Source organism: Salvelinus namaycush, chromosome 13, assembly GCF_016432855.1.
Source record: "Salvelinus namaycush isolate Seneca chromosome 13, SaNama_1.0, whole genome shotgun sequence".
Taxonomy (NCBI): domain Eukaryota; kingdom Metazoa; phylum Chordata; class Actinopteri; order Salmoniformes; family Salmonidae; genus Salvelinus; species Salvelinus namaycush.
The window spans coordinates 21,523,633-21,548,912 of record NC_052319.1 but is presented as its reverse complement, the minus strand read 5'-3'; the positions used below and the strand labels follow the sequence as shown (position 1 = coordinate 21,548,912).

Below are 25,280 nucleotides of genomic sequence, written 5' to 3'. Positions count from 1 at the left end.
ACCACATTAATTTAGTAGAGACCCACTCCAAAGACCCCTCCTCCCTCTGACACACACACATACCCTCCCTTTGCAACAGTTTAATCTGATGCCATGGATTTCCATAAACATTACACTTTTCATATGATATACATTTTATTCAAAGTGATATTGCAAATCTTTTTCGGTACTCACTATTTTCCAAACTGTCATCATTAGTTCTTGTGAATAATATTGTTTTTGTGGTCAAGATAAGGCTTGCTGTCTTGATACCTCCAAAACGATATATGACGCTGTCTCTCATTTATATGTTGAGTGTAGTCACGTGTGTTAAGGACGTCTGGAAGAAGAAAACGTGTTTTCGGTCTCGCGAATCGTTTTATATATGTAAAAATAGTCAAATAAGTGCCATGAGAGAAACTAAGGCACCGGCGGCTACTAAGCCGGCTAAAGCTTTGTTGGCTTTGAACCTGAAAGAGGAGCCTGAATTCAAGACGAAAGTCCAGGAGATGAAGAAGCGACCCAACAAGGTTGGTTTGCCCAAATTGCACTGTACTGAAATCCACATCATGCACGTGGGACCAAGTTCTCAAGCTAGCTTGCTAGCTAGAGTCTTAATACCCAAAACCTATACATTTTATTCTAGACAATAGATGTGTTTATCTAACCACATTGTTTCCACAAGGGGTGTGCTATAGCCGCATTATACTTGTAGGTAGCTAACTAGCAAGCCAGCTAACAGTAGTTAACGCCTAGCTAGCATCACCCAAAATTCAAACCAGTTTCTAAACCCAGAGATGCAACATCGCGAGACTTCCGGGAACGCTTGCGAAGCAGACCAAATCAAATTTTATTGGTCACATACACGTGTTTAGCAGATGCTATTGCAGGTGTAGCGAAATTCTTGTGTTTCTAGCTCCAACAGTGCAGTAACATTTATCAAGTTATATCTAACAATTTCACAACAATACACACATCTAAAGGAATGGAATTATAAATATTTGGATGAGCAATGTCAGAGCGGCATAGACTAAGATACAGTATATACATATGAGATGAGTAATGCAAAATATCTTAACATTAAAGTGACTACTGTTCCATTATTAAAGTGGCCAGTGATTTCAAGTCTGTCTATAGGTCAGCAGCCTCTAATGTGCTAGTGATGACTATTTAACAGTCTGATGGCCTTGAGATAGAGGTTGTTTTTCAGTCTCGGTCCCAGGTTCAGTCTCTCGGTCCCAGGTTGGATGCACCTGTTCTGACCTCGCCTTCTGGATGATAGCGGGGTGAACAGGCAGTGGCTCGGGTGGTTATTGTCCTTGATGATCTTTTTGGCCTTCCTGGCTGGTGTATGGGGTTTGAGATGTCAATGAGAGAAGTAAAACATTCTTCCTTAGCTGTTCATTTTCTTAATCTAAAGGCACAACCTAAATTCGAGACAATGTCTGAAGTAGTTGAACATGTTATTACACCAACCTCGTGAAAGTGACAAACTGACACATTTTAGTTTTCCTCAAACTGCTTTATATAAGGAGTGCCTTGGAGTTGAAGTAGTGAGGCGACTATTAGACCCAACGACGTGATTCTGCACATTTGCTTATCTAGCCAATATCGCCATGACATCGCCTACAAACATGATCAGGGATTTCTATAGGAGAAGCAGTTTTAGCACATCTTCACACTGTACTGTCTTTGGTTCACGCTTCGTGGGGTCGCCAGAATGCAGATGTTTCAGGGATACAGTATTTTCAACCTAACTTCCGTTTCCCCTATAAAACGGTTGTGGAGACTCCGCTCATACGTCTTTTTATGCCTGCTACGTTAGGTTACCCAACATTTGAGTGACAGCATTTATCTGACTTAAATGTTAGTATTTAGTTAGTTAGCTAACTACTAGCCAGCAGATCCGAACCGCATGCTTACAACTGCACTAAGATCGGATAGCATTCCTGTGTATTCATGGTTTGCATGTTTCGTTACAATATTGTTTTGAACGTTCGTTTTGTACATCCTCGACTGAGCTTTCTACACAATGCATTGTCAATGAGCGCTGATGAAGTCTTCATCAAAAGTGCCTTACAGTGGCTTGGAAATACAATGACATTAAGAGGGAGGCATAACTAGTAGGACAACCTTTTGTCATCATTTTGATGTCGCTAGATTGACTTTAGATGCAGTATAACATTAGCTAGCTAAGATTGAGGGCTTGCTACCGGATTTTAGCTAGCTAACGTTAGCATAGTGTAATTTAGACTAAACAGTAGTTAGCCTCTGTCCAGAATAACTGGGTTTATCACCACTTTAGGGCACCGCTGGTAAAGGGTGGCTTGAGAGCGTTCTTAACAATGGCATGACGCGACGGAGATGCAACCAAATAATATTCATCCTTAAATCTATTGATGCAGCCATGCATCAATCTAATTAACATGATTTTAAAAATCCCTCTCAAAATCCGTCAATTTAAGATAGGTGTTTTTTTTGCATGGGCTGCGTCTCAATCCACGGCATCCACCTATGTCAGCCTAACGCATTTGCGGTACCGCCGATGTACCAAATTCTGTCTGAACCGTTTGCGCTATAAACTAATATGTTTTGCTCTACAACCCCGACAAGTTTTACATGACTGGTCTGATAGTAACCCATACAAATTAATGGAAGTATGTGGGTAGATTTGTGCGACCCCTGCCGGAGAGTGAACTTTGGGTGATGTTAGCTAGCTAGCAAGGCAAGTTAGCTAACTACCAGGCCTTAGCTACTGTTAGCTAGCTAGTAAGGCTAGTTAGCTAGCTAGCAGGCTAATGCAGCTATAGCACATCCCTTGTGGAAACAATGCGGTTGGATAAACTATAAAATGTATTGTAGGAAAATGGCAGTATACTTAAACTAGCAGTAGTTTAATTTATTCGGTGTAACAGTTAATGATAATGGGACAATTCGGAGTACAACGAATTTCTCATCCCTGGATTGAGGTACGTTTTCTGAGTCATATCTCATGCTGGTTCCACCCTAGTGCAGCTGTAAGCAAGTGAGATCTGCTGGCTTGAGAACTACATTTTACATAATGTTCTGTCTTACCCACATTTTCCTCTTTCTTTACAGGGACAACTTTGCACAGGTGTGAAGAATGGCACCGCCTGACAATTACCTCAGATGTAACAGTTGTCTGGGGTAAGATAACTGTGCCGACAGTATTGTGATACGTTAAGCTTATTGCCTGCTTTGTATAGCAGTGTGATTAAACCCATGTCCCCACATTACAGCCCTTGACTCATGGAAACAGCCATGCACCAATCAGATTTAGAAACCATTAGAGTTCATATTGGGAGGTGATACAGGCTAAATTATTTGACCTTATACCACAGCGTTGTTGAATACTCGTTTCTGATTGGCTAGAAGGGCATTTTAAAATGGGCATTTAAACCGGATATCGGGACAGTTGGATGTCCTGATTACAGAACAACCAATGGATTTTTTTTAAGGCTGGTGATGATTTTTGGGGATCAAAGAGGCCGATGGACAATATTTAATATCATTAAATTGACCAAATTTCCCAGACAGCCATGTATGCATTAATGCATCCGTTTTAAAATCAAACAAATGTGACTTAGATTAGTAAAAAACAAACTACATAACATAATGGTAATTTTATTTGAATGGTAAATGTCTTAATAAACTGGGTAAATTAAGATGGCATAGGCCTACTCACAATACAGGTGAATGCATATTCAATAGGAATGTGTGCATTTATTGAGTTATTGATCTTGTTTTGGCTGATCAGTGGAGTCTATGGTGCTACAGATGACAATCTGTTTGCCTTCAATTTGGGACTTCTATTAGCCTACTGATGAACAACATTTGCAAATAAGCATCAATCCAGCATGTCACGCCTGTATGGAAGGACATCTTATAGGCACTATCTGTCAAGAAATGGGTGGGTTGTAACTTGATCCTACTGCTGCGATTGGATAGAGCGAGGCTTTAACTCCGCTCCCTTTCACATCTCCCTCATCGATAATTTCACTTGCTGCTGCTACGAGGAGAACTAGCTCAATGGCGATGACGTTTGTTACCAAGCCATAAATGTGCATAATATCTAACAAGGAGAGCGAGAGTAGGAAAAAATGTGAAACTACGATGCATGTTCTGTTTGAATGACTCATTTGTCCATAGTTAGAGAAGTTAGAACTCACACTGCTCTACAGCTTTCTTGGTCCATAAACATGCAGGAATATTCTTAGGTAGCTAAACCTATTGGCAACCTTTTATTTAGACATTTTAAAACACTTCCTTCTTTCCCTATTACAACAATCATCTAATCCGTCTATCAACTACATTTACGGATATGCTTGTGGCTTGTCAGATCAGCACACCAGTAAAGAGCAAGTCAGATGACTCGTTGCTGAAAATGGTGCATGTTCAAAATCATAACCAGCTAACATTAGCTAGCTACGTTGGCTATTAGCGCCTATCTGATATCTTAGAACCTTGCTTATCTAGCTAGCATAGTAGCTAATTTAGCTAGCTAGCTAACATCACAATTAGTTAGCTATTTGACCCGTCAGTGTAAACGTTTATCTTCTTAGCGAGCTTGCTTATTGCATACATGTCTGGGCACATTGACACAAGCGTTCTTATTAGTGAATTAACTAAACTAATATTTGCAACAAGAGTTTGATTAGTCAATTAATAAATGTGTCAATACTGCACCTTTCTGTTGGAGAATGAGCAAGCTTGCTGCTGCTGATTTTCCTAGCTAGACATTCCTGGGCATTTTGTAGTGCTCGTGTCTCAGGTGGTGAATGGTGGCTGGCATAGCAACAGCTTTGCTATGTAGAGGGACTATCAGCAAAACTGATAGACTAGAAAAGGACAATATTGGCCCTTCTCTAACTGATTTGTTTTTGAAGAGACTATTGTTGCACTATCTTTTGATGACCTAAGGTGGTAAGTGATGAACATATACATTTCTCCGGTCCTTCAATGTTGCAGTCATGTCGCAAGTGGCGCTATGCTGTCAAATCCTCCTGTTTTCAGCAACTTCTATTTTTATTTGGTTGTTATATTGTCAGGTTTGCTAACAACAAACTATTTAGCTAGCTTATAGCCCTGTGTTTGATATGCAATGCAATCTCCAAGTAATGAAAAGTGTCAAGTGTCCTGACGAGAAGGCAAACTTTTGTAGCTTTGCCAGCCAGGCAAAATCGGGCATCATCAGCACATTGTTATGGATGTATCCAAATTAATGTCAGTAGAAAACAGTTTAAACAAACGCAAATGCAGTTGCTTTGCTGTTAATCTGGCTACAGAGGTCGTGACTGTGTTAGCCGTAGGTAGTTGGCTGGCTAGCAAGCAAGGGATAAGAGCATGGCAACGGAACATAAAGAACAATTGACTGTGTTCGCGTCCATAAATACCTTGAAAAATGGGCTCCGCCTCGTCACGCTGCATCGTCCATTATTTCAAAGGTAATGTACAGAACGTCAGCGTTTAACCCTTACATAACAACATTCTCCTCTCACAGACAGGTGGAGTTCGACTGCTTGTCACCAAGATCGTTGCTGAGACCATGAACAACTACCTGATGGGCGAGAGACTGATCAAATGTAAGTTAGGGACTGTACTTATTATTAATAATGAGGAATACCAGGAGAAAATTGGACCTCTCTGAAATAAGTGGATGGCCCTCCCTTCAGTAAAATATATATTTTTAAATTGGAAGAAGACTTTGACTCGCATTCTGGAGTGCCACAGTACACAGCAGGCATTGGTTAGGCAGCACAAAAGGGTTTACATCAGCAAGAGCAACTACAGGCCGGGCTCATGATTGAGAACACCTATCCATTGCAGTGTGTAATGCAGTGTAGCCTAGTTTTATATACATCATCCCAGCAGCACAAAAACTAGAAGGAAGTACATTTTCTTAAAAATATGACTTGGCCATACCCTAGGCCTATAGTTTAGGCTGTGGATAATTTTGAGAACACACTATGCGCACTTGGTATAGTGTGCCCAGCAGGGAATCAGGGATGAGGGGCACACATGGAGATAACAAATGATCGAACCCTGAGCAATATGACATTTCATCGATTACCAGTTACATGACCCTCCCTTGGACTAAAAAAATAAAAGATACTAAATCCTCCCCCTGACTGAAATTGAAAAGAGCAGGACCCTACCCCATTTTCCTCCGGGTAACAATTATGTATATTTTGACCGCTCCCTTATCTGAAGAAATAATTCACCTCTTCATTTCATTCTAGAATCATATGTTCAGGTTTAACATTTTCCCCTAGCTCTTGATGTCTTGTAGTGCATGTTGTGGGAGGAGAGCAGCAGACCCTTTTCAGCATCACCAGAGCTGGGATAATAAAGTTCTCTTGCATTCTCCAGATAATCTGGTTCCTACTGAGGTGCATGAGGAGCTGTTTGTGGGATCACAGAGAGCGTTTAAGAAGCCCAGGCAGCCTGCTGTGGCTCACTACAACGAGACACACACCAGAGGAGGTCAATGAGATGACCGGACGACTCCTACATAAAGAGGTCAAGCTCCGTTAAAGGCTGGCAGAAAAGGGAATCAACTATGACTTCCCAGGGTTTGTAAGTGTTGCATTTGACTCATCGGTTTAAAAGATATATATATTTTTTGTATTCCTGACTTTTTAAACAATTTTAACTTGAATTATTTTCTTGTAGCCTAATTGTAAACTCTCTTTTTGAAGGCTTCTCAAGTGCAACAGAAGAAGAAGTTAGATGACACTGAATGCATCCACGTGTAATGAGGTAAGGACAGTTAATCTGAACTAGGCAACACTTTTGTGAATGACTACATCAAAGTACAAGATTGCATTTATGATGCATTTAGCTTTGATTTAGGCACAGTCTGAAAATTACCTTCGATTTGCCAGTTGTCTGGGGTAAGATAACTGTGCCGACAGTATTGTGGTACGTTAAGCTTATTGCCTGCTCTGTATAGCAAGGTGATTAAACCCATGTGCCCACATTCACTTCGCAACATCTAACAAGTAAAGGATTCTTGCACTCGGTAGGAATTAACATGTTCCCATCCATGGAAGAAAATCATTGGAGATGCTAATAGAGCCCCATAGCTCCGAAATGTAAAACGTTGTTTCTCTGTGTTAATGTCTTTCTCCTCAAGACGTGACTCCAGTGTGAACCCCCTCAGTTCTGGACAGGAGGAGGTCCATGAAGATCAACGATGATGATGGGGAAATCATCAAGAATACCCCCGCCCCAAAAAAGTCTAAAGGCAAATGTGAAGGGAAAGGGGGATACCTAGTCAGACTGTACAACTGAATGCATTCAACTGAAATGTGTCTTCCGCATTTAACCCAACCCCTCTGAATCAGAGAGGTGTGGGGGGCTACCTTAATCGACATCCACGTCTTTGGCACCTGGGGAACAGTGGGTTAACTGCCTTGCTCTGGCAGAATGACAGATTTTTACCTTGTCTGCTCGGGGATTCGATCGAGCAACCGAAGGAGCAGAGTCCGACTAAGAGACTGAGGAGGAGTCCTTCCTAGAAGGGAGTGAGAAGCCCACAACATGTGAAGAGCCCTCAGGGGACAAGAGCCAGTCGTATAGGAAGGAGCAGAGTGAACGAACGTCAACACCTGTTGTTTAAAGGACAATGACTCAATTAAATTGCCTTGCTTGTAAAGCAGATACATTTTTACAAGGTGGTTGGTCCTCTATATAATTGCCCAGAAGAGAATGACTAGACTCAATGACTGTTTGACAGTGTTAGAGCCTATGCACCTGTATAGGACCTCCTAAAGGCCTAAAATGAACACCTGCCAAATGTGGGTAGATTTTGGTATTTGCTGGTAATATGTTGATTTCACGAGCCCAGTTGGGGGTGGTCAGGGCTCCACAGTGCAAACATTTCACTCGCATTTGTGAATAAAAATAGTAAAGTATGATGACATTTATATAAAATAAATGCTGGAGTAGCTGTTTTCAAAGTATTTCTGCTGTTTTGTTTCAGAGCTGGTAAATTAATTCACAAAGAACTAGCTAAGAATCCTGGGTTTCACCGCCGTCTTTCTGTTGTGTTGTTGCCATTGCTATCAACGTTCTACAGCCGCAGCATATTGATGTCTGACTGATGTTTAATGGAAAGTCTTTCTGAACAGGGGCTAATGACTGTTTTTCATCAAATTTACTCTATAGTGGCCTGGAAATACAATGACATTGCTGAAATAGACAAATAATTAGTCTAAAACAACTTTGTCATCATTATGTCAAGTGAATTAAAAAATATATATAATATACATTTTTTAAATTTATTTTTATCCACTGGGCTGATATGCTTGATTCATTTTTGCTGTAGCTTTCTGCCTACCTGCTTGTTGAATCACCTGACTATTATATCTGGTACTATCCCCAAGGTTTGGAAGGTGGCCCATGGTACTCCCCCTTCACAAAGGTGGAGACCCTTGTGACCTATATACAGTCGTATTAAAAAGTTTGGGCACCCCTGACAGTTTCCATGATTTCCATTTATAAATAATTGGGTGTTTGGATCAGCAATTTAATTTTGATCTATCAAATAACTGATGGACACAGTAATATTTCAGTAGTGAAATGAGGTTTATTGGCTTAACAGAAAATGTGCAATATGCATCAAAACAAAATTAGACGGGTGCATAAATTTGGGCACCTCAATAGAAAAATCACATCAATATTTAGAGCCTCTTTTTGCTAAAATAACAGCCTCTAGATGCTTCCCATAGCCTCTAATGAGTGTCTGGATGAAGGTATTTTGGACCATTCCTCCTTACAAAACATCTCCAGTTCAGTTAGGTTTGATGGTTGCCGAGCATGGACAGCCCGCTTCAAATCATCCCACAGATTCTCAATGATATTCAGGTCTGGGGACTGGGATGGCCATTCCAGAACATTGTACTTGTTCCTCTGCATAAATGCCCGGGTAGATTTTGAGCAGTGTTTTGGGTCGTTGTCTTGTTGAAATATCCAGCGCCGGTGTAACTTCAACATTATTCCCAAGAATCTGCTGATATTGAGTGGAATCCATGCGACCCTCAACTTTAACAAGATTCCCAGTACCGGCACTGGCCACACAGCCCCACAGCATGATGGAACCCCCACCAAATTTTACTGTGGGTAGCAAGTGTTTTTCTTGGAACGCTGTGTTCTTTTGCCGCCATGCATAACGTCCCTTGTTATGACCAAATAACTCAATCTTTGTTTCATCAGTCCACAGCACCTTATTCCAAAATGAAGCTGGCTTGTCCAAATGTGCGTTTGCATACCTCAAGCGACTCTGTTTGTGGCGTGTGTGCAGAAAAGGCTTCTTCTGCATCACTCTCCCATACAGCTTCTCCTTGTGCAAAGTGCGCTGAATTGTTGAACAATGCACAGTGACACCATCTGCAGCAAGATGATGTTGTAGGTCTTTGGACGTGGTCTGTGGGCTGTTTTTGACCGTCCTCACCATCCTTCGCCTTTGCCTCTCTGATATTTTACTTGGCCTGCCACTTCTGGCCTTAACAAGAACTGTGCCTGTGGTCTTCCATTTCCTCACTATGTTCCTCACAGTGGACATAATGTTGAACAATCTTTGTTATCAGGTCATTTGAGAGTTGTTTTGAGGCCCCCATGTTGCCACTCTTCAGAGGAGAGTCAAAGAGAACAACAACTTGCAATTGGCCACCTTAAATACCTTTTCTCATGATTGGATGCACTTGTCTATGAAGTTCAAGGCTTAATGAGCTCACCAAACCAATTGTGTGTTCCAATTAATCAGTGCATCCAATCATGAGAAAAGGTATTTAAGGTGGCCAATTGCAAGTTGTTGTAATTGAAATTAAACAATATACCACATAACGTTTTACTAGTAATAGATTTATTGTTTTAGAAACGTTACAAAGCATGCTCATCTTTTTTTTTTTTTGTCTAATTTGAGCAACAACAAAATATTTTGGCTGATTAAAAAAAAAATCTGATTGGCTGGTACTGTAGATTTATTTAATTACCTGCCACAGTGGCTGGTGGACCAAAAAGTGATTTTTATGCCCTGCTCACAACTTTACCATAAAGTGAATTGAATTCTCAACAACAAAGCATCATAATTACTTGTGTCCTGCCTGAGGTGGCTCAGAAGTGAGCCACACCTTTTTGTAAATATAACAAACCATGAGAAAATACCCATTCTCAATATTGGTCATGTTGCATTTGACATTACATGGACTCTAGCCATACTGACTATAATTGTACTACTTTTTTTAGTCCGTATGGAAACTTGGACTCATGCTGCTCTTATCCATCTGCAGTTATGCTGGATAAGGTTTATTTGTCAATGTGCTTTGATATATTGGGTTGTGAAATAAATATGGTAAAATCAAAATCTATTTGTTGCATACGCAGTATAGCAGATGTTGTAGCAGGCGCAGCAAAATGCTTATGTTACTAGCTCCAAACAATGCAGTAAAATGTCAAACAAGTACACACATCTTTTTATAGGCTATATATTTTTTTAACAAGAAATATTGGAACTAATCCAATTAACAACCAAAATAGCACTGTAACAGTAAACCAGATGCAATCTTTACACAATGGATCAATTTACACTAGATATACTAAGAATATGTACTGCAGTAGATACTGTATATTTGTGGGCTTTGTCAAGAATCCAGTATATAAATAAATATGCGGTGTGTATAAAGTGTAACTAAAATGCAATGTTGAATGCGGTGTTTAAATACTCGGTAAAAAACCCCATGGCAAATGGATAGGAATGCAGGAAATTAGCTTCCGGATCAGAGTCCGGGAATATAAATATTTGTGAATGTTGTGTAGACCGTATGTGAATAGAAAAGTGGTGTACAGCAGTAGTTATAGGATAAGCCTTGACTAGAATACTGTATATAAACTCTGCAAAAAAAGAAACGTTCCTTTCTCAGGACCCTGTCTTTCAAAGATAATTCGTAAAAATCCAAATAAATTCACAGATCTTCATTGTAAAGGGTTTTAACACTGTTTCCCATGTTTGTTAAATGAATCATAAACAATTAATGAACATGCCCCTGTGGAATGGTCGTTTCAGACACTAACAGCTTACAGACGGTAGGCAATTAAGGTCACAGTTATGAAAACTTAGGACACTAAAGAGGCCTTTCTACTGACTCTGAAAAACACCAAAAGAAAGATACCCAGGGTCCCTGCTCATCTGCGTGAACGTGCCTTAGGCATGCTGAAAGGAGGCATGAGGACGGCAGATGTGGCCAGGGCAATAAATTGCAATGTCCGTACTGTGAGATGCCTACGACAGCACTACAGGGAGACAGGACGGACAGCTGATCGTCCTTGCAGTGGCATACCATGTGTAACAACACCTGCACAGGATCGGTACATCTGAACATCACACCTGCGGGACAGGTACAGGATGGCAACAACAACTGCCCGAGTTACACCAGGAATGCACAATCCCTCCATCAGTGCTCAGACTGTCCGCAATAGGCTGAGAGAGGCTGGACCGAGGGATTGTAGGCCTGTTGTAAGGCAGGTCCTCACCAGACATCACCGGCAACAGCATCGCCTATGGGCACAAACCCACCGTCGCTGGACAACACAGGACTGGCAAAAAGTGCTCTTCACTGACGAGTCACGGTTTTGTCTCACCAGGGGTGATGGTCGGATTCGCATTTATCGTCAAAGGAATGAGCGTTACACCGAGGCCTGTACTCTGGAGCAGGATCGACTTGAAGGTGGAGGTTCCGTCATGGTCTGGGGCGGTGTGTCACAGCATCATAGGACTGAGCTTGTTGTCATTGCAGGCAATCTCAACGCTATGCGTTACAGGGAAGACATCCTCCTCCCTCATGTGGTACCCTTCCTGCAGGCTCATCCTGACATGACCCTCCAGCATGACAATGCCACCAGCCATACTACTCGTTCTGTGCGTGATTTCCTGCAAGACAGGAATGTCAGTGTTCTGCCATGGCCAGCGAAGAGCCCGGATCCCAATCCCATTGAGCACGTCTGGGACCTGTTGGATCGGAGGGTGAGGGCTAGGGCCATTCCCCCCAGAAATGTCTGGGAACTTGCAGGTTCCTTGGTAACATCTCACAGCAAGAACTGGAAAATCTGGTGCAGTCCATGAGGAGGAGATGCACTGCAGTACTTAATGCAGCTTGTGGCCACACCAGATACTGACTGTTACTTTTGATTTTGACCCCCCCCCCCTTTGTTCAGGGACACATTATTCAATTTCTGTTAGTTACATGTCTGTGGAACTTGTTCAGTTTACACTATGTCTCAGTTGTTGAATCTTCTCATGTTCATACAAATATTTACAAGTTAAGTCTGCTGGAAAAAAACGCAGTTGACAGTGAGAGGATGTTTCTTTTTTGGCTAAGTTTACATATAAAGTGACCAGAGTTAAATTATTATTATATATTTTTATTTAACTAGGCAAGTCAGTTAATTACAAATTATTATTTACAATGAAGGCCTACCCCGGCTAAACCCTAACCCAGACGACGCTGGGCCAATTGTGCGCCACCCCTATGGGACTCCCTATCACGGCCGGTTGTGATATAGCCTGGAATCAAACCAGTGAGGCCTCTAGCACTGAGACGCAGTGCCTTAGACTGTTGCGCCACTCGGGAGCACCAATGACTCTATGTACAGCCGTCTCTAAGGTTCAGGACAGGGTACTGGCCGGAGGTATGCTAGTGATGACTGTTTAAGAGTCTGGTGGCCTGGAGATAGAAGCTGTTTACCAGTCTCGGTCCCAGCTTTGCTGTATCTGTAATGTCTCTGTCTTCTAGATGTAGCTGGGTGAACAGCCTGTGGCTCAGGGGGCAAAGCCGATTTCTTCAGCTTCCTGAGGTTGAAGAGGCGCTGGTCCTCAGTGACGTGCACGCCTAGGAACTTTAAGCTTTTTAGCCTCTCCATAGCGGCCCATTCGATGTGGATGGGCGATCTGTATTTAACATATGATCTGTAATAAATATAATAAATATATATAATATAATATTGGGTTTGGTCACATCCTTAGTAAAGCCACGACAGCCATCAATACTATGTAAAACTATTCAATTAAATTTCAATTTGACACCATTGACACCAAATGTAAAACTATTCTCTGTTTAGGCCACACGATGTCACTAAAGACTCGTGGCACTGGCTTGACAGGTTTCAGAGCATCGGAATGGGAGTCAAATGGGTGGCACAATTTCGCCTCCCTTTAGTTATAAAGGTTCTGAGTTGCTGTAGCACTCTCTTCAAATGAAGAAACGGTGCATTCACGGAAGTACTAGTTACATAGATGGCCATATAATCCAGGAAATGAAATATATTTATCTAGTAGAGTGAAGTAGTGAACAACAGAAATGTGCATGCGTCAATTTCCAAGTGCCAAAATCCCCAGATTGACGCGTGCGCACGACAATCCCATTCTTTGTCCACCAAACGGCATTCCGGGGTGGAGACTGAGGTGCCTCGATGCTACTGTCATAACCCGACAATATTTACAAAGCTGTCAGACTTCAGATATTTGTGTTGCTCTTTCTGAACAGGGTATGGTAAGTACGAATATTAATCTATTCATGCATGCATTCATTCATTCAGAGTAGATGCTCACATTGTGTGTTCTGGCAGCTACACTAGCTGTGTGTGATCGGACGTTTAGCTAGCTAATCAATGAAAAAGGGTTAGCGCCATCTAGCTTGCTTGCTAGCTAGCTAGGTAGCTAGTTCGTTCAAATAAAAGGTTTCTACTGTAGCGGTTGACTCCGATCCGTAGGAACACTCGTCAAAATATGCGGTTGTTTTTATTGTGTTTCCATTGAACTACTGCATTTTTGGTTTATTTGAACCAGATAGCGCCTGACTAAGTAATAACGGTTTAGCAATATGAGTGAGACAAATGGATACGGCTGCTTTTGCTTTTAGTTATCTGTCAGCCACAAGCAAACACAAAAACTAGCTAGGTAATGTTAACTACAGTACTAGGCAACTGTACAAAGATTCAAACACAAGGATGTTTGTCAGAATTGTATCTGTTCATTCATTGTAGCTAAACGTTTGGTTTCTCTGACGTACATTCAGACAGTGTAAATAACAAACAAAAGAATGGTGTCTTACAAGTCTTACTTTTGTTGTATGACTGCTTAGTTTGTGGGTAGCTTTAGGACACTACATCGGGAGTCTGTGTATTGATTGGACACCAACCAATTAACAGACTCACGATGATGTGTCCCAGAGCTAGGTTGTGGGTCTGAAAGTCTTTGTTTGAATAATCCTTTGTGAGTGTGCTGTGTCTATTCATGCAATCTGACAGTACCCACAAACTGAGAACCATGCTAATAAAACTGTACAGTTGACATGAAATTAGATGATATAACCTGGTCCCAAAACTCCCATGGCATAACAACTACCATGGGAGTTAGTAAAACAACACAGACTTAGGCCAGGGTATATCACTGCTGCATTTACAGTTATTTATTTGACAGATATTTTATATAAGTTATACTTCATGGTTCTTAGTATGTGGGTCAGACTTTCTGGCAGTGCAAATCTTTAGCCCTTTACCAGTTTGGCATATCTGACCAAACACTTTGACTACAAATGTATTGTCCAAACAGAGACATATTCTACGTACTTAGGAGAAGTAGGCTTTCCTCGCTGGCAGGTCACTTCATACACAAACAAAGCCATCTTATTTGCAGTGAACAAGCTGTCAGCATGTCAAAGAGGGAGAGCAAGTGGTATGAATGTGTTTGAAGTGGCATGTGTCAACGCTACAGTAACACACTGGGTTTGGGGGCTCCCGTGAACTCTTCACTGACCCCAGTTGCCATGGCGGCAGGTTGTTGAGCATTTACTATTTGAAGAGAGGAGGGTGGGATTGTGTTAACTGTCTCCCCTTCTCTATCTTTGACCCCGGTAGGGCTTCCTGGGATCCAGGGACCACTAAGTTATGAAGCTCTTTCCTTCCAGACCTTCCCTGTTCTCCAGTTACTGTCACAGCCTAAGCTTTACCTGCTGCTGCTCTCCAAACCACCATCTCTGCTCTCCCAACCACCATCTCTGCTCAGCCTGGTACTAGCAGCTTGGCTCAGACTCACTTCATCACAAAGAAGAAAAAAAGAGAAAGAGAGAGGGAGAACAGAAACCTCCCCAGCTGCCGTCCAGACACACATGGTGCATAGCTGCCATTCTCTAGGCTCCATCTATCCCCGTGACTCGGCCTCCAGCTAGCTCCTGGCACACAAGGGATATAAATAGGCAGCATCCAGCTAGTTAGTGGAGTGTGCACTTGTTTCCTTTTTTCCCCGGGTCATACACACGCCTAGTAGGGGTCACACCCATTTGTTTTCTGTCTTCCCTCTGCCTGGAGCAGTGGTAGTTAGTGGTGGGACCGAGGAGAGAGTGACGAGGCAGAGACCATGGAGGTCAATATGGAGTATTGTCTTGCCCAGGTGGTGCAGAAAGACCTAGGGCGGAAGGTGCAGGTGGGACAGGAGCTCATAGATTACATCGTGGATAAGGAGAAGTCCCAGGACCTGGAGCAAGACCAGACAGCTCTGGACAGGATGGTGGATGGCATCGCTACCACCTGGGTCAACTCCTCCAATTTCAAGGTAAGAAGGGTAATCATACCCCTTGACATATTCCTTATTTTGTTGTGTTACAGCCTGATTTCAAAATGTATAAAATAAAACATTTTCTGTAACTAGGACACTCAAAAACAGTCAATGTCGTATTGGTAAGCAACTGCAGTGTATATTTGGCCTTGTATTTTAGGTTAATGTCCTGCTGAAAGGTGAATTTGTCTCCCAATGTCTGTTGGATAGCAGACTGAATCAGGTTTTCCTCTAGGATTTTGCCAGTGCTTACCTCTATTCTGTTTCTTTTTATCCTGAAACTCCCTAGTCCTTGCCGATGACAAGCATACCCATAACATGATGCAGCCACCACTATGCTTGAAAATATGGAGAGTGGAACTCAGTAATATGTTGTATTGGATTTGCCACCAACACAACACTTTGTATTCAGGACATAAAGTTAATTTCTTTGCCATGTTTTTTGCAGTTTTACTTTTGTGCCTTATTTCAATCAGGAGCCATGTATAATACTATTTTTATTCTGTACAGTCTTCCTTCTTTTCACTCTATAATTTAGGTTAGTATTGTGGAGTAACTATAATGTTGTTGATCCATCCTTTTTTCCTATCACAGCCATTAAACTCTGTAACTGTTTTAAAGTCACCATTGGCCTCATGGAGAAATTCCTGAGCAGTTTCTTCCTTTCCGGCAACTGAGTTAGTAAGGACGCCTGTATCTTTGTAGTGATTGGGTGTATTGATACTTTGAACGTCCAAAGTGTAATTAATATCTTCACCATGTTCAAAGGGCTATTAATATCTGCTTTTTTATTGTTAACCATCTACCAATAGGTTCCCTTCTTTGCAAGGCATTGGAAAACCTCTCTGGTCTTTGTGGTTGAATCAGTGTTTGAAATTCACTGCTTTACTGAGGGACCTTACAGATAATTGTATGTTTGGGGTCCAGAAATCAGGTAATCATTCAAAAATCATGTTAAACACTATTATTGTAGGGGGCTCCCGAGTGGTGCAGCGGTTTGGTCAGGGGGGGCTTTACTTGTCTTATCGCGCTCTAGCGGCGGGCCGGGCACCTGCAGGCTGACTTCGGTCGTCAGGGAACGGTGTTTCCTTCGACACATTGGTGCGGCTGGCTTCTGGATTAAGCAGGCGGGTGTTAATAAAAAGAGCCGTTTGGCGGTTAATGTTTTGGAGGACGCATGACTCGACCTTCGCCCCTCCTGAGCCCGTTGGGGAGTTGCAGCGATGAGACAAGATCGCAATTGGATATCACCCCTTTGTTAAATTGGGGAGAAAAGGGGGGTAGAGTGAGTCCATGTGACTTGTTAAGCACATTACACCTGAACTAATTTAGGCTTGCCATAACACTTAATACTTATTGACTCAAGACATTTCAGCTTTTCATTTTTAATTAATTTGTAAAAAATAAGCAAAATTCCACTTTGACATTATGGGGTATTGTGTGTAGGTCAGTGACACAATCTCAATTGAATACATTTTAAATTCAGGCTGTAACACAACAAAATGTGGAAAAATTCAAGCGGTGTGAATACTTTCTGAAGGCACTGTACAGTTAGAGAGAAGCTAGATAGCTCCATGTCTGTCATCACATAGAGATGCATAGAGATATGAAGGGTTTCATGAGTGTAGCTAGCTACATGTCATCGTTCAATAGAGAGAGATATCAGTCACTGGAGATATTGAGACTAGAGTATTGATATTGACTATTGGATGTTCTTATAGGCACTATAGTATTGCCAGCCTAATCTCGGGAGTTGATAGGCTTGAAGTCATAAACAGCGCTGTGCTTCAAGCATTGCTAAGAGCTGCTGGAAAACGCAGGAAAGTGCTGTTTGAATGAATGCTTACGAGCCTGCTGCTGCCTACCACCGCTCTGTCAGACTGCTCTATCAAATCATAGACTTAATTATAATATAATAAACACACAGAAATACGAGCCTTAGGTCATTAATATGGTCAAATCTGGAAACTATCATTTCGAAAACAAAACGTTTATTCTTTCAGTGAAATATGGAACCGTTCCATATTTTATCTAACTGGTGGCAACCCTAAGTCTAAATATTGCTCTTACATTGCACAACCTTCAATGTTATGTCATAATTATGTAAAATTCTGGCAAATTAATTACGGTCTTTGTCAGGAAGAAATGGTCTTCACACAGTTCACAACGAGCCAGGCGGCCCAAACGGCTGCATATTTCCTGACGTGAATGCGCTTTTGTTAAATCATCACCCGTTTGGCGTAGTAAGCTGTGATTCGATGATAAATTAACAGGCACCGCATTGATTATATGCAACGCAGGACAAGCTAGATAAACTAGTAATATCATCAACCACGTGTAGTTAACTAGTGATTATGTTAAGATTGATAGTTTTTTATAAGATATGTTTAATGCTAGCTAGCAACTTACCTTGTCTCCTTGCTGCACTCGCGTAACAGGTGGTCAGCCTGCCACTCAGTTTCCTCGTGGATTGCCATGTAATCGGCCATAATCGGCGTCCAAAAAGGCTGATTTACCGATTTTTATAACTTGAAATCCTCCCTAATTAATCGGTCGACCTCTAATTGAGAGTAGGGCTGTTGCGTTGACGGTATTACCGCCACCGTTTAGTCACGGTAATTAGGCTTTTCCAAGCGCTGATGCTGCTCATGGTCATTAGTAGCCTACCAAACTTGCTAACTGCCTTGTACTCGGCATTCTATTGTCCCTCTAATCACTCTGACATCAATGCAAATGTAGTCGAAAATCTAATCAAACACTTCATGAGCTCATGTTGCGCAAAATTTCTATAGGCTATGCAATTGTGTGAGAAAACCAAGTGATGGCCTCTACTAAAAAGAGGATCCCATCAGCTTTCTATTGGCTAGGCCTACTTCTCAGCTTTCCTAATATTAAGCACATTTTTAATCTTTACAACTGGAGAATAGCCTACTAGGCTGGCATGAAAATGAAAATAGTCATCGATTTGCTAATTAAAGTGCATAAATGCCATGTAAAATAATATGTAATAATGCCACAATTCTAAGCAAATCTTGTCTGCTAAATTAACTAGTGTAGCCCAGATCAGGACCTAACGTAAGGACAACTCAGAGTATGCTATTCTGTTCTTCTGAAATAGACAACATGCTTCTTTAGACTTATCTAAAATAAATAATGGCTTTTTCTTGTGAAGGTGTTCCAAAGGTCTGCATCAGTGGCTTGTAGGAGATGCTAAATGTGTTTGCTAATTAACGGTCAATTACCAGGAGGCCGACATTTATTTGCTTGACAATCACCAGCTGACGAAATTTTGTGACCGCCACAGCCCTATGCGAGAGCATCAAATGGATGCAGGCTGAAGGGCTTGCTTTCAAGAGATGAGTTAGGGGAGTTGGACAGTTAGAGCAAGGAAGAGAAGTTAAGAGGTTTTACTGGTTGGTCAGACTGTCCAATATCCCTTGTCCTTAGGCTGTCGTGGAGCATGTTCGGTTGGTAGACAGAGTAGGCTAATGGCATCGATCCTGTGTTGGCATTCGAACATTAGCCTGTTGGTTTTCAGAGGTCAGAGTAAATTTGCCATGTCATCTGAGTTATTTCAATAAAGTCACCAACATAATCACGCTTTTCAGATGAAAGATTGGAATGGAAATCTTTTTGGGGGGAAAGCACACTTTCATTTCAGATAGTTGGACACATTTGATGATAATTTTAGAATTAATGCTGATTTGCAAAGGAAGCATCTTCGATTAAGTGCCACCATTAAGTTTAATGACATGAATCCACAAACATGATTAAAACATGAATGTCATATATTATGCTGCTGGCCCATAAGATATCTGCTCCAAAGCAGATCTTAACAGGGTAGTGGTTCAAAGTCTCCTCCTTACCATGCATGTTTTTTACAGCAATTAACTGGCCTATGTATGTAGCATATGTTATGTGCCTGGGACAAACAGACGGACTCCACTAAATTAGAATGGCAGTACGGACATTTTACCTGAATCCTTCCTTCCCAATTCTCGAAGAATCACTTCTCCTGAATAACGTGAGATGCATTGCACCTTAACATAAACTGAATTGTTCCCCTTCAAAAACAGATATTCATGCAAAAATGATTACGTAGGCATATGACTTATCTATCACAATTGGGAGGACATCAGCAGTCCAATTTATCAATGCGCCTTTTCTTTCCCATCTGTCTGTGTTGATATTTCCTTGTATTATTTACAAAGCTGGTGATTTCTTGTTGTGATACGTAGTTTATGTATACTGGTACCGCAGATCTCTATCTAAACAAAGCCATACTTGCCCTGGCTTACATAGTTTAGTGGGTTTCAGACATTTGTGTCTGCCCTGTTTTGCACCCTTGCAGTCTCTGTGTTTAGCTGTTTCTGCCCCAGGCCTCAGGCCCTCTGAGCTGGTAAACTAAGGCAGAGCACTCCCATCCCCCCCGCATGCTGTTTCTGGCATGGCTAGGAGGTGGGCTTTAGGACCTGAAAGCTGTGTTGAAAAAGAGAGAGGCCTAATTGGAGCTGCCCTGGCCTGGTTACTGCTTAGATGAAGGGGCTCCATAGAGGTTCAGTGATGACTAAGTGAGAGGGTTTCAGGAATGGGGCTCCACAGGTCCAAAGAGGGTTGTAATCACTTTTTGATTGCAGCCCAGACGGACCACAATCCATATTGATCCTTCGCAGTGATGACACTAGTGCAGTGTCACAGGTTAAAAGTTGAAAGTCTTCATTGTCTGGTAGTGTAATGATTTCTCTGCTGTGCCTCTGAACAGCAGGCCAGGCAGGCAGTGGCTGTGCCTCTGAACAGCAGGCCAGGCAGTGGCTGTGCCTCGGAGCAACGCTTGCCTGGATGCAGACTGCGGTTAATGGGCCGAGTAATGTGGAAAGTATTTGGGTAGAACCAGAGAGAGAGTCTGTGTGTGTGGGGCATTCTCCATAAATGGAGAATTGGGGTAGATGCCTGAGAACATTTTAAGGTCAGACTAAGTAGTGCAGGCTTTATGGTCACTGACATCTCCCAATACATTGCCCTGTAGCCTAACCAAAAGATATCCACAGCTTTTCACTTTGAACACATTGACTGATCCTCAAATCTAGGACTAGGCCTATATCTGGTCCTGTCGTCACTACAGGCCTGTTGTTTGTCTCTGTTGAATGGAACAAGATAATATATAATGGAATGAACAAGTGGTCCTATAGGCATACTCTCCAATCCCTAACGGAAGAATAGTGAATCTCCTGCTCTTCTACATGTAGACTAGTCCTAGCCCGCCTACGTAGTAACTGACACTGCTCTAGCTTAGTGTGTGATGTGTGTGGAATTACTGTAGTAGTACTACTGTAGTATTTCGTCAAAGATTTTTGTAACTAAACCAAGATAGACCACAGCTTGTCGTTTCCAATGGGAACAAATGAGTCATAGTGGGCATAACAAGCAAGGAGGTGGGCAGAGCCAAGCACGCGCTAGCGATTATCCTATTGGCTTGTTCTAGTATGCATCTGCATATTTCCGTTAGGGAACGCCTACTCTGTGAAGTGCGCATGTGCAATAACTCAATTCGCCTTTGCACTCCTAAACAGCACCATTTTTTATAACTTTTGCAAAGGGTAAAGTCTACAAAATGTTGTCCACTTTGTTCATAACAGATTTTAGTTTTGTGTACAGAAAACTATTGAGATCAAATGTTTAATCGATGAGAACATTTCCAGAATGTCGGCCAAAATCCATCTCGTTCAATCTTCTCCCACTGCCCCACAGTTGGCTTCCTTACTACCATATTTGGTATTGAGTGGAAACGCCAACCGGATGCTTCACATTTATACGTCCAGTAAAATGTCTCATTGTTCAATCTGTGATTTAGTCCTTCATTTGGCAGACTGTCCCATTAAGACTTACAGGGAGGGCAGCGATAACAACAGTACATGTCTGTCCTCTCAGCTCACAGTGGACATCATCATGATTTGTACATATGTAATGAGGAAATACAGGCTAACAACCGAGGAGAGCTGTGATCAGTGTGCTAGTAGTTAACATTTCCTTTCTCACAATGGTTTCTCTGCTGCAGTCTTTCTTTTCATGTCTCTGCCATACAAGGGTGTGTCTGTAGACCCAGCAGCCTTGCCTCACTTCAACTCTAAAACAACATTTAACATGTAATGGTAGACCTAATGAAAGTTTAATGATGCAGGTGTGTCTGATGTTGAATAAATATCACAATAATGGGAGCAGTATTTTCAATGGCATATTACACTGTCATTATAGCAGCTAATCCTGAGGTTTCTCCAGGCAAGATGAATGTGTGTCTAATGTCTGCACTGTGGCCTGTCAGAACATAGGCCTGCTTGCGGTACTGTGTGTTTATGTTTGGTACAGTGCTTGCTGGCCCTGCTCTCCTGCTTGTCTGGCGCTGCAGTATCCCTTGAGGCATCCAAACTCAGGTCTTCTGCCGCAATCGCCACCTGATTCTACCCTGCTCCAATCCACCAAAGCACACTAAACCCCTCCACCAAAGCACACTAAACCCCTCCACCAAAGCACACTAAACCCCTCCACCAAAGCACACTAAACCCCTCCACCAAAGCACACTAAACCCCTCCACCAAAGCACACTAAACCCCTCCACCAAAACACACTAAACCCCTCCACCAAAACACACTAAACCCCTCCAGCAAAGCACACTAAACCCCTCCAGCAAAGCACACTAAACCCCTCCAGCAAAGCACACTAAACCCCTCCAGCAAAGCACACTAAACCCCTCCACCAAAGCACACTAAACCCCTCCACCAAAGCACACTAATAATCTCCTCTACCAATCCACACCAAACTCCTGTAGCTCTATTTAAATCTGTTTTGTTACCCAAAGCAGCAGCTTACCTCTGACGCAGATTCTATAGCTCAGGAAATAATACTCAACCCCAAGCTCAGCAAAATGGAACCTAAGCTCTAGCCTTTGTCTCACATTTTTACCACTTCTAAATCTTTGCAGGATAGGGCTACTGTCTCTCTTACTTCTCTCAGCCATCAATCTGCCACTCACACTGTCTAGCACACCGTAGCCCTGGGAAACAAGGTAAACTGGGCCGTCTCTCTGACCAAATCAATGCCCTCACAGAATCTGCTGTTTTGATGAGGCTTGAAGAAACCAGTTAGACGACACCGCCTCAATGTCTCCTCTCAGCCTTCTTAACTCTACTACCCGCACCATGTCTCAGTGGAGGGTTCAACGGTCCTCTCTCTCTCTCTAGCCTCACCCCCCCCTCTCTCTCTCTCTCTCTCTAGCCTCACCCCCCCCTTCTCTCTCTCTCTCTCTCTCTCTCTAGCCTCACCCCCCCCTCTCTCTCTCTCTCTCTCTCTAGCCTCACCCCCCCCTCTCTCGCTCTCTCTCTAGCCTCACCCCCCCCCCCCCTCTCTCTCTCTCTCTCTCTCTCTCTCTCTCTCTCTCTCTCTCTCTCTCTCTCTCTCCTCACCCCCCCTCTCTCTCTCTCTCTCTCTAGCCTCACCCCCCCCTTCTCTCTCTCTCTCTCTCTCTCTAGCCTCACCCCCCCTCTCTCTCTCTCTCTCTCTAGCCTCACCCCCCCCTTCTCTCTCTCTCTCTCTCTCTCTAGCCTCACCCCCCCCTCTCTCTCTCTCTCTCTCTCTAGCCTCACCCCCCCCTCTCTCGCTCTCTCTCTAGCCTCACCCCCCCCCCCTCTCTCTCTCTCTCTCTCTCTCTCTCTCTCTCTCTCTCTCTAGCCTCCCCCCCTCTCTCTCTCTCTCTCTCTCTCTAGCCTCACCCCCTCTCTCTCTCTCTCTCTCTCTCTCTAGCCTCACCCCCTCTCTCTCTCTCTCTCTCTCTCTCTCTAGCCTCACCCCCTCTCTCTCTCTCTCTCTCTCTCTCTAGCCTCACCCCCTCTCTCTCTCTCTCTCTCTCTCTCTCTCTCTCTCTCTCTCTGGCCTCACCCTCTCTCTCTCTCTCTGGCCTCACCCTCTCTCCTTCCTCTCTCTCTGGCCTCACCCTCTCTCTCTCTCTGTCGTCTGTCTCTGTCTGTCTCTGTCTGTCTCTGTCTGTCTCTGTCTGTCTCTGTCTGTCTGTCTGTCTGTCTGTCTGTCTGTCTGTCTGTCTGTCTGTCTAGCCTCACCCCCCCCTCTCTCTCTCTGTGTCTGTCTAGCCTCACCCCCCCTCTCTCTCTAGCCTCACCCCCCCCCTCTCTCTAGCCTCACCCACCCACCCTCTCTCTCTAGCCTCACCCACCCACCCTCTCTCTCTAGCCTCACCCACCCACCCTCTCTCTCTAGCCTCACCCACCCACCCTCTCTCTCTCTCTAGCCTCACCCTCTCTCTCTCTCTCTCTCTCTCTCTCCCTCCCTCTCGCTTTCTCTGCCTCTGTCACTCCCTTTCTCTCTTTCTGTCTGGTTCAGAGACACCCCAGCAAGAACCCTGTCTCTCTAGTTTTGGGCTGAAGCGTTGTCACCCTGTGTCAGGGTGTTTGTGAAGTCTCTGTCTGCACCGAGGCACAGAGCACTGTGACACTGAGCTGCCCTATAGGCCCTGGTCAAAAGTAGTGCACTCTAGGGAATAGGATGCCATTTGGGACAAATACCCTGTGTCTTACAGGCTGCATCAGCGAGAGAGAGGTTGGCTCGCTAGCTGGTGTAGTCCTGTCCTCTGGCTGGAGGAGTCCTGTGTGTCGCCCCCACTGTCCCTCTCTCCTCTGAGGATGATGGCCATCGGCCAGAAGAGAAGAGGACAGAGGGCACAAATGTCACAAAACCATTATAGTGGCCGGCTGATATTGGCCTTGTTGCTTTACTGACATGATATGCAGTATGCACTGTCAAAATCAGGATAAGCCAATAAGCCCTGTGGCTACATTGAAGGTGTATTAGCATTAAGTTGTCACTGAAGAGGCCACCTAAATCATACAAACCTGAGGCAAACTGGCACTGGTCCAACGTACCCTCAAACCATATTCTATGTATACAAATAGTTCCTCAATAATATGTTCTGCTAATCGTGCAATGCTGCTTGTCCAATGTAGCCTCAAACTATATTCTATATTCTACATACTTCCTCAGTCAGTATATTCTGCATTGCTAATGCTAATCCAGTACTGCTACTTGTCTTTCCCCTGGGGATGTTCTTTTATGATAGATGGCATTTGTAATGGAAAGCTGCTCCTTCGTTTAGCTCAGCTGCAGTTGTTCACAGTCCCACTTGGCTTCAGGTGGTGAGAGGCAAGGAGGGGAACATGTCCCTCGTTTGAGTGATGGGAGCAGTAAAACCAGTCCCGTAAGCCTCGAACCTTTCCCCAAAGCCTGTGCTAATGCTCTGGTCTTAATTCACCTTGTATGATATGTACTGTACAGAGCAACACAGACCTATGTGTGGCTTACTGGCTAGTTTGTCACTGTAATATGATGCACTGTACAGCACAGCAGCAAGCCCAGCCTTTTCTTCTTGGAAACCTGACTGACTGACCTGCTGACTGACTGACTGTTGAAGCTAGCACTACTGTGGGACAGGGACAGGTAGGACTGTAGGGTTCAGTACTGAAACGTCTCTGGGGTCATGTCAACCCACTGAGGAGGACTTTGTGCCGGTAGAACCAAGACAAACACAAGCCTGTGTTAAACGTTAATCCAAAATATGTCCTTGTTATGTTTTGCGAAGCCTTAGGAATGCACAGAGCACCAGTGTAAGG

General features: G+C 43.2%; 1 protein-coding gene, 1 long non-coding RNA gene and 2 other non-coding genes across 5 annotated transcripts in view; all 4 read left to right on the top strand.

The window, feature by feature from the left end:
• The first annotated feature begins 317 nt into the window (after positions 1–317).
• LOC120057909 lies at positions 318–7,352 on the top strand. Of its 2 annotated transcripts, none has more exons than XR_005477974.1 (6): positions 318–509; positions 3,079–3,147; positions 5,501–5,582; positions 6,370–6,576; positions 6,699–6,759; positions 7,136–7,352. It is a non-coding gene; the product is annotated as an uncharacterized LOC120057909 (long non-coding RNA). The 2 variants fall into 2 exon arrangements; XR_005477973.1 differs by lacking the exon at positions 318–509 and adding an exon at positions 1,755–1,845.
• LOC120058605 lies at positions 3,109–3,236 on the top strand. Its single transcript, XR_005478049.1, has one exon. It is a non-coding gene; the product is annotated as a small nucleolar RNA ACA64 (small nucleolar RNA).
• Positions 6,855–6,982, top strand: LOC120058604. Its single transcript, XR_005478048.1, has one exon. It is a non-coding gene; the product is annotated as a small nucleolar RNA ACA64 (small nucleolar RNA).
• A 7,579-nt stretch (positions 7,353–14,931) lies between the features above and the next one.
• Positions 14,932–25,280, top strand: part of LOC120058323 (CLIP-associating protein 1-like) — an 86,395-nt gene continuing 76,046 nt past the window's right edge. The window contains exon 1 of the mRNA XM_039006905.1: positions 14,932–15,607. Within this exon, the coding sequence (XP_038862833.1) occupies positions 15,413–15,607 (195 nt within the window). The 5' untranslated portion in view covers positions 14,932–15,412. The remainder of the gene's footprint in view (positions 15,608–25,280) is intronic.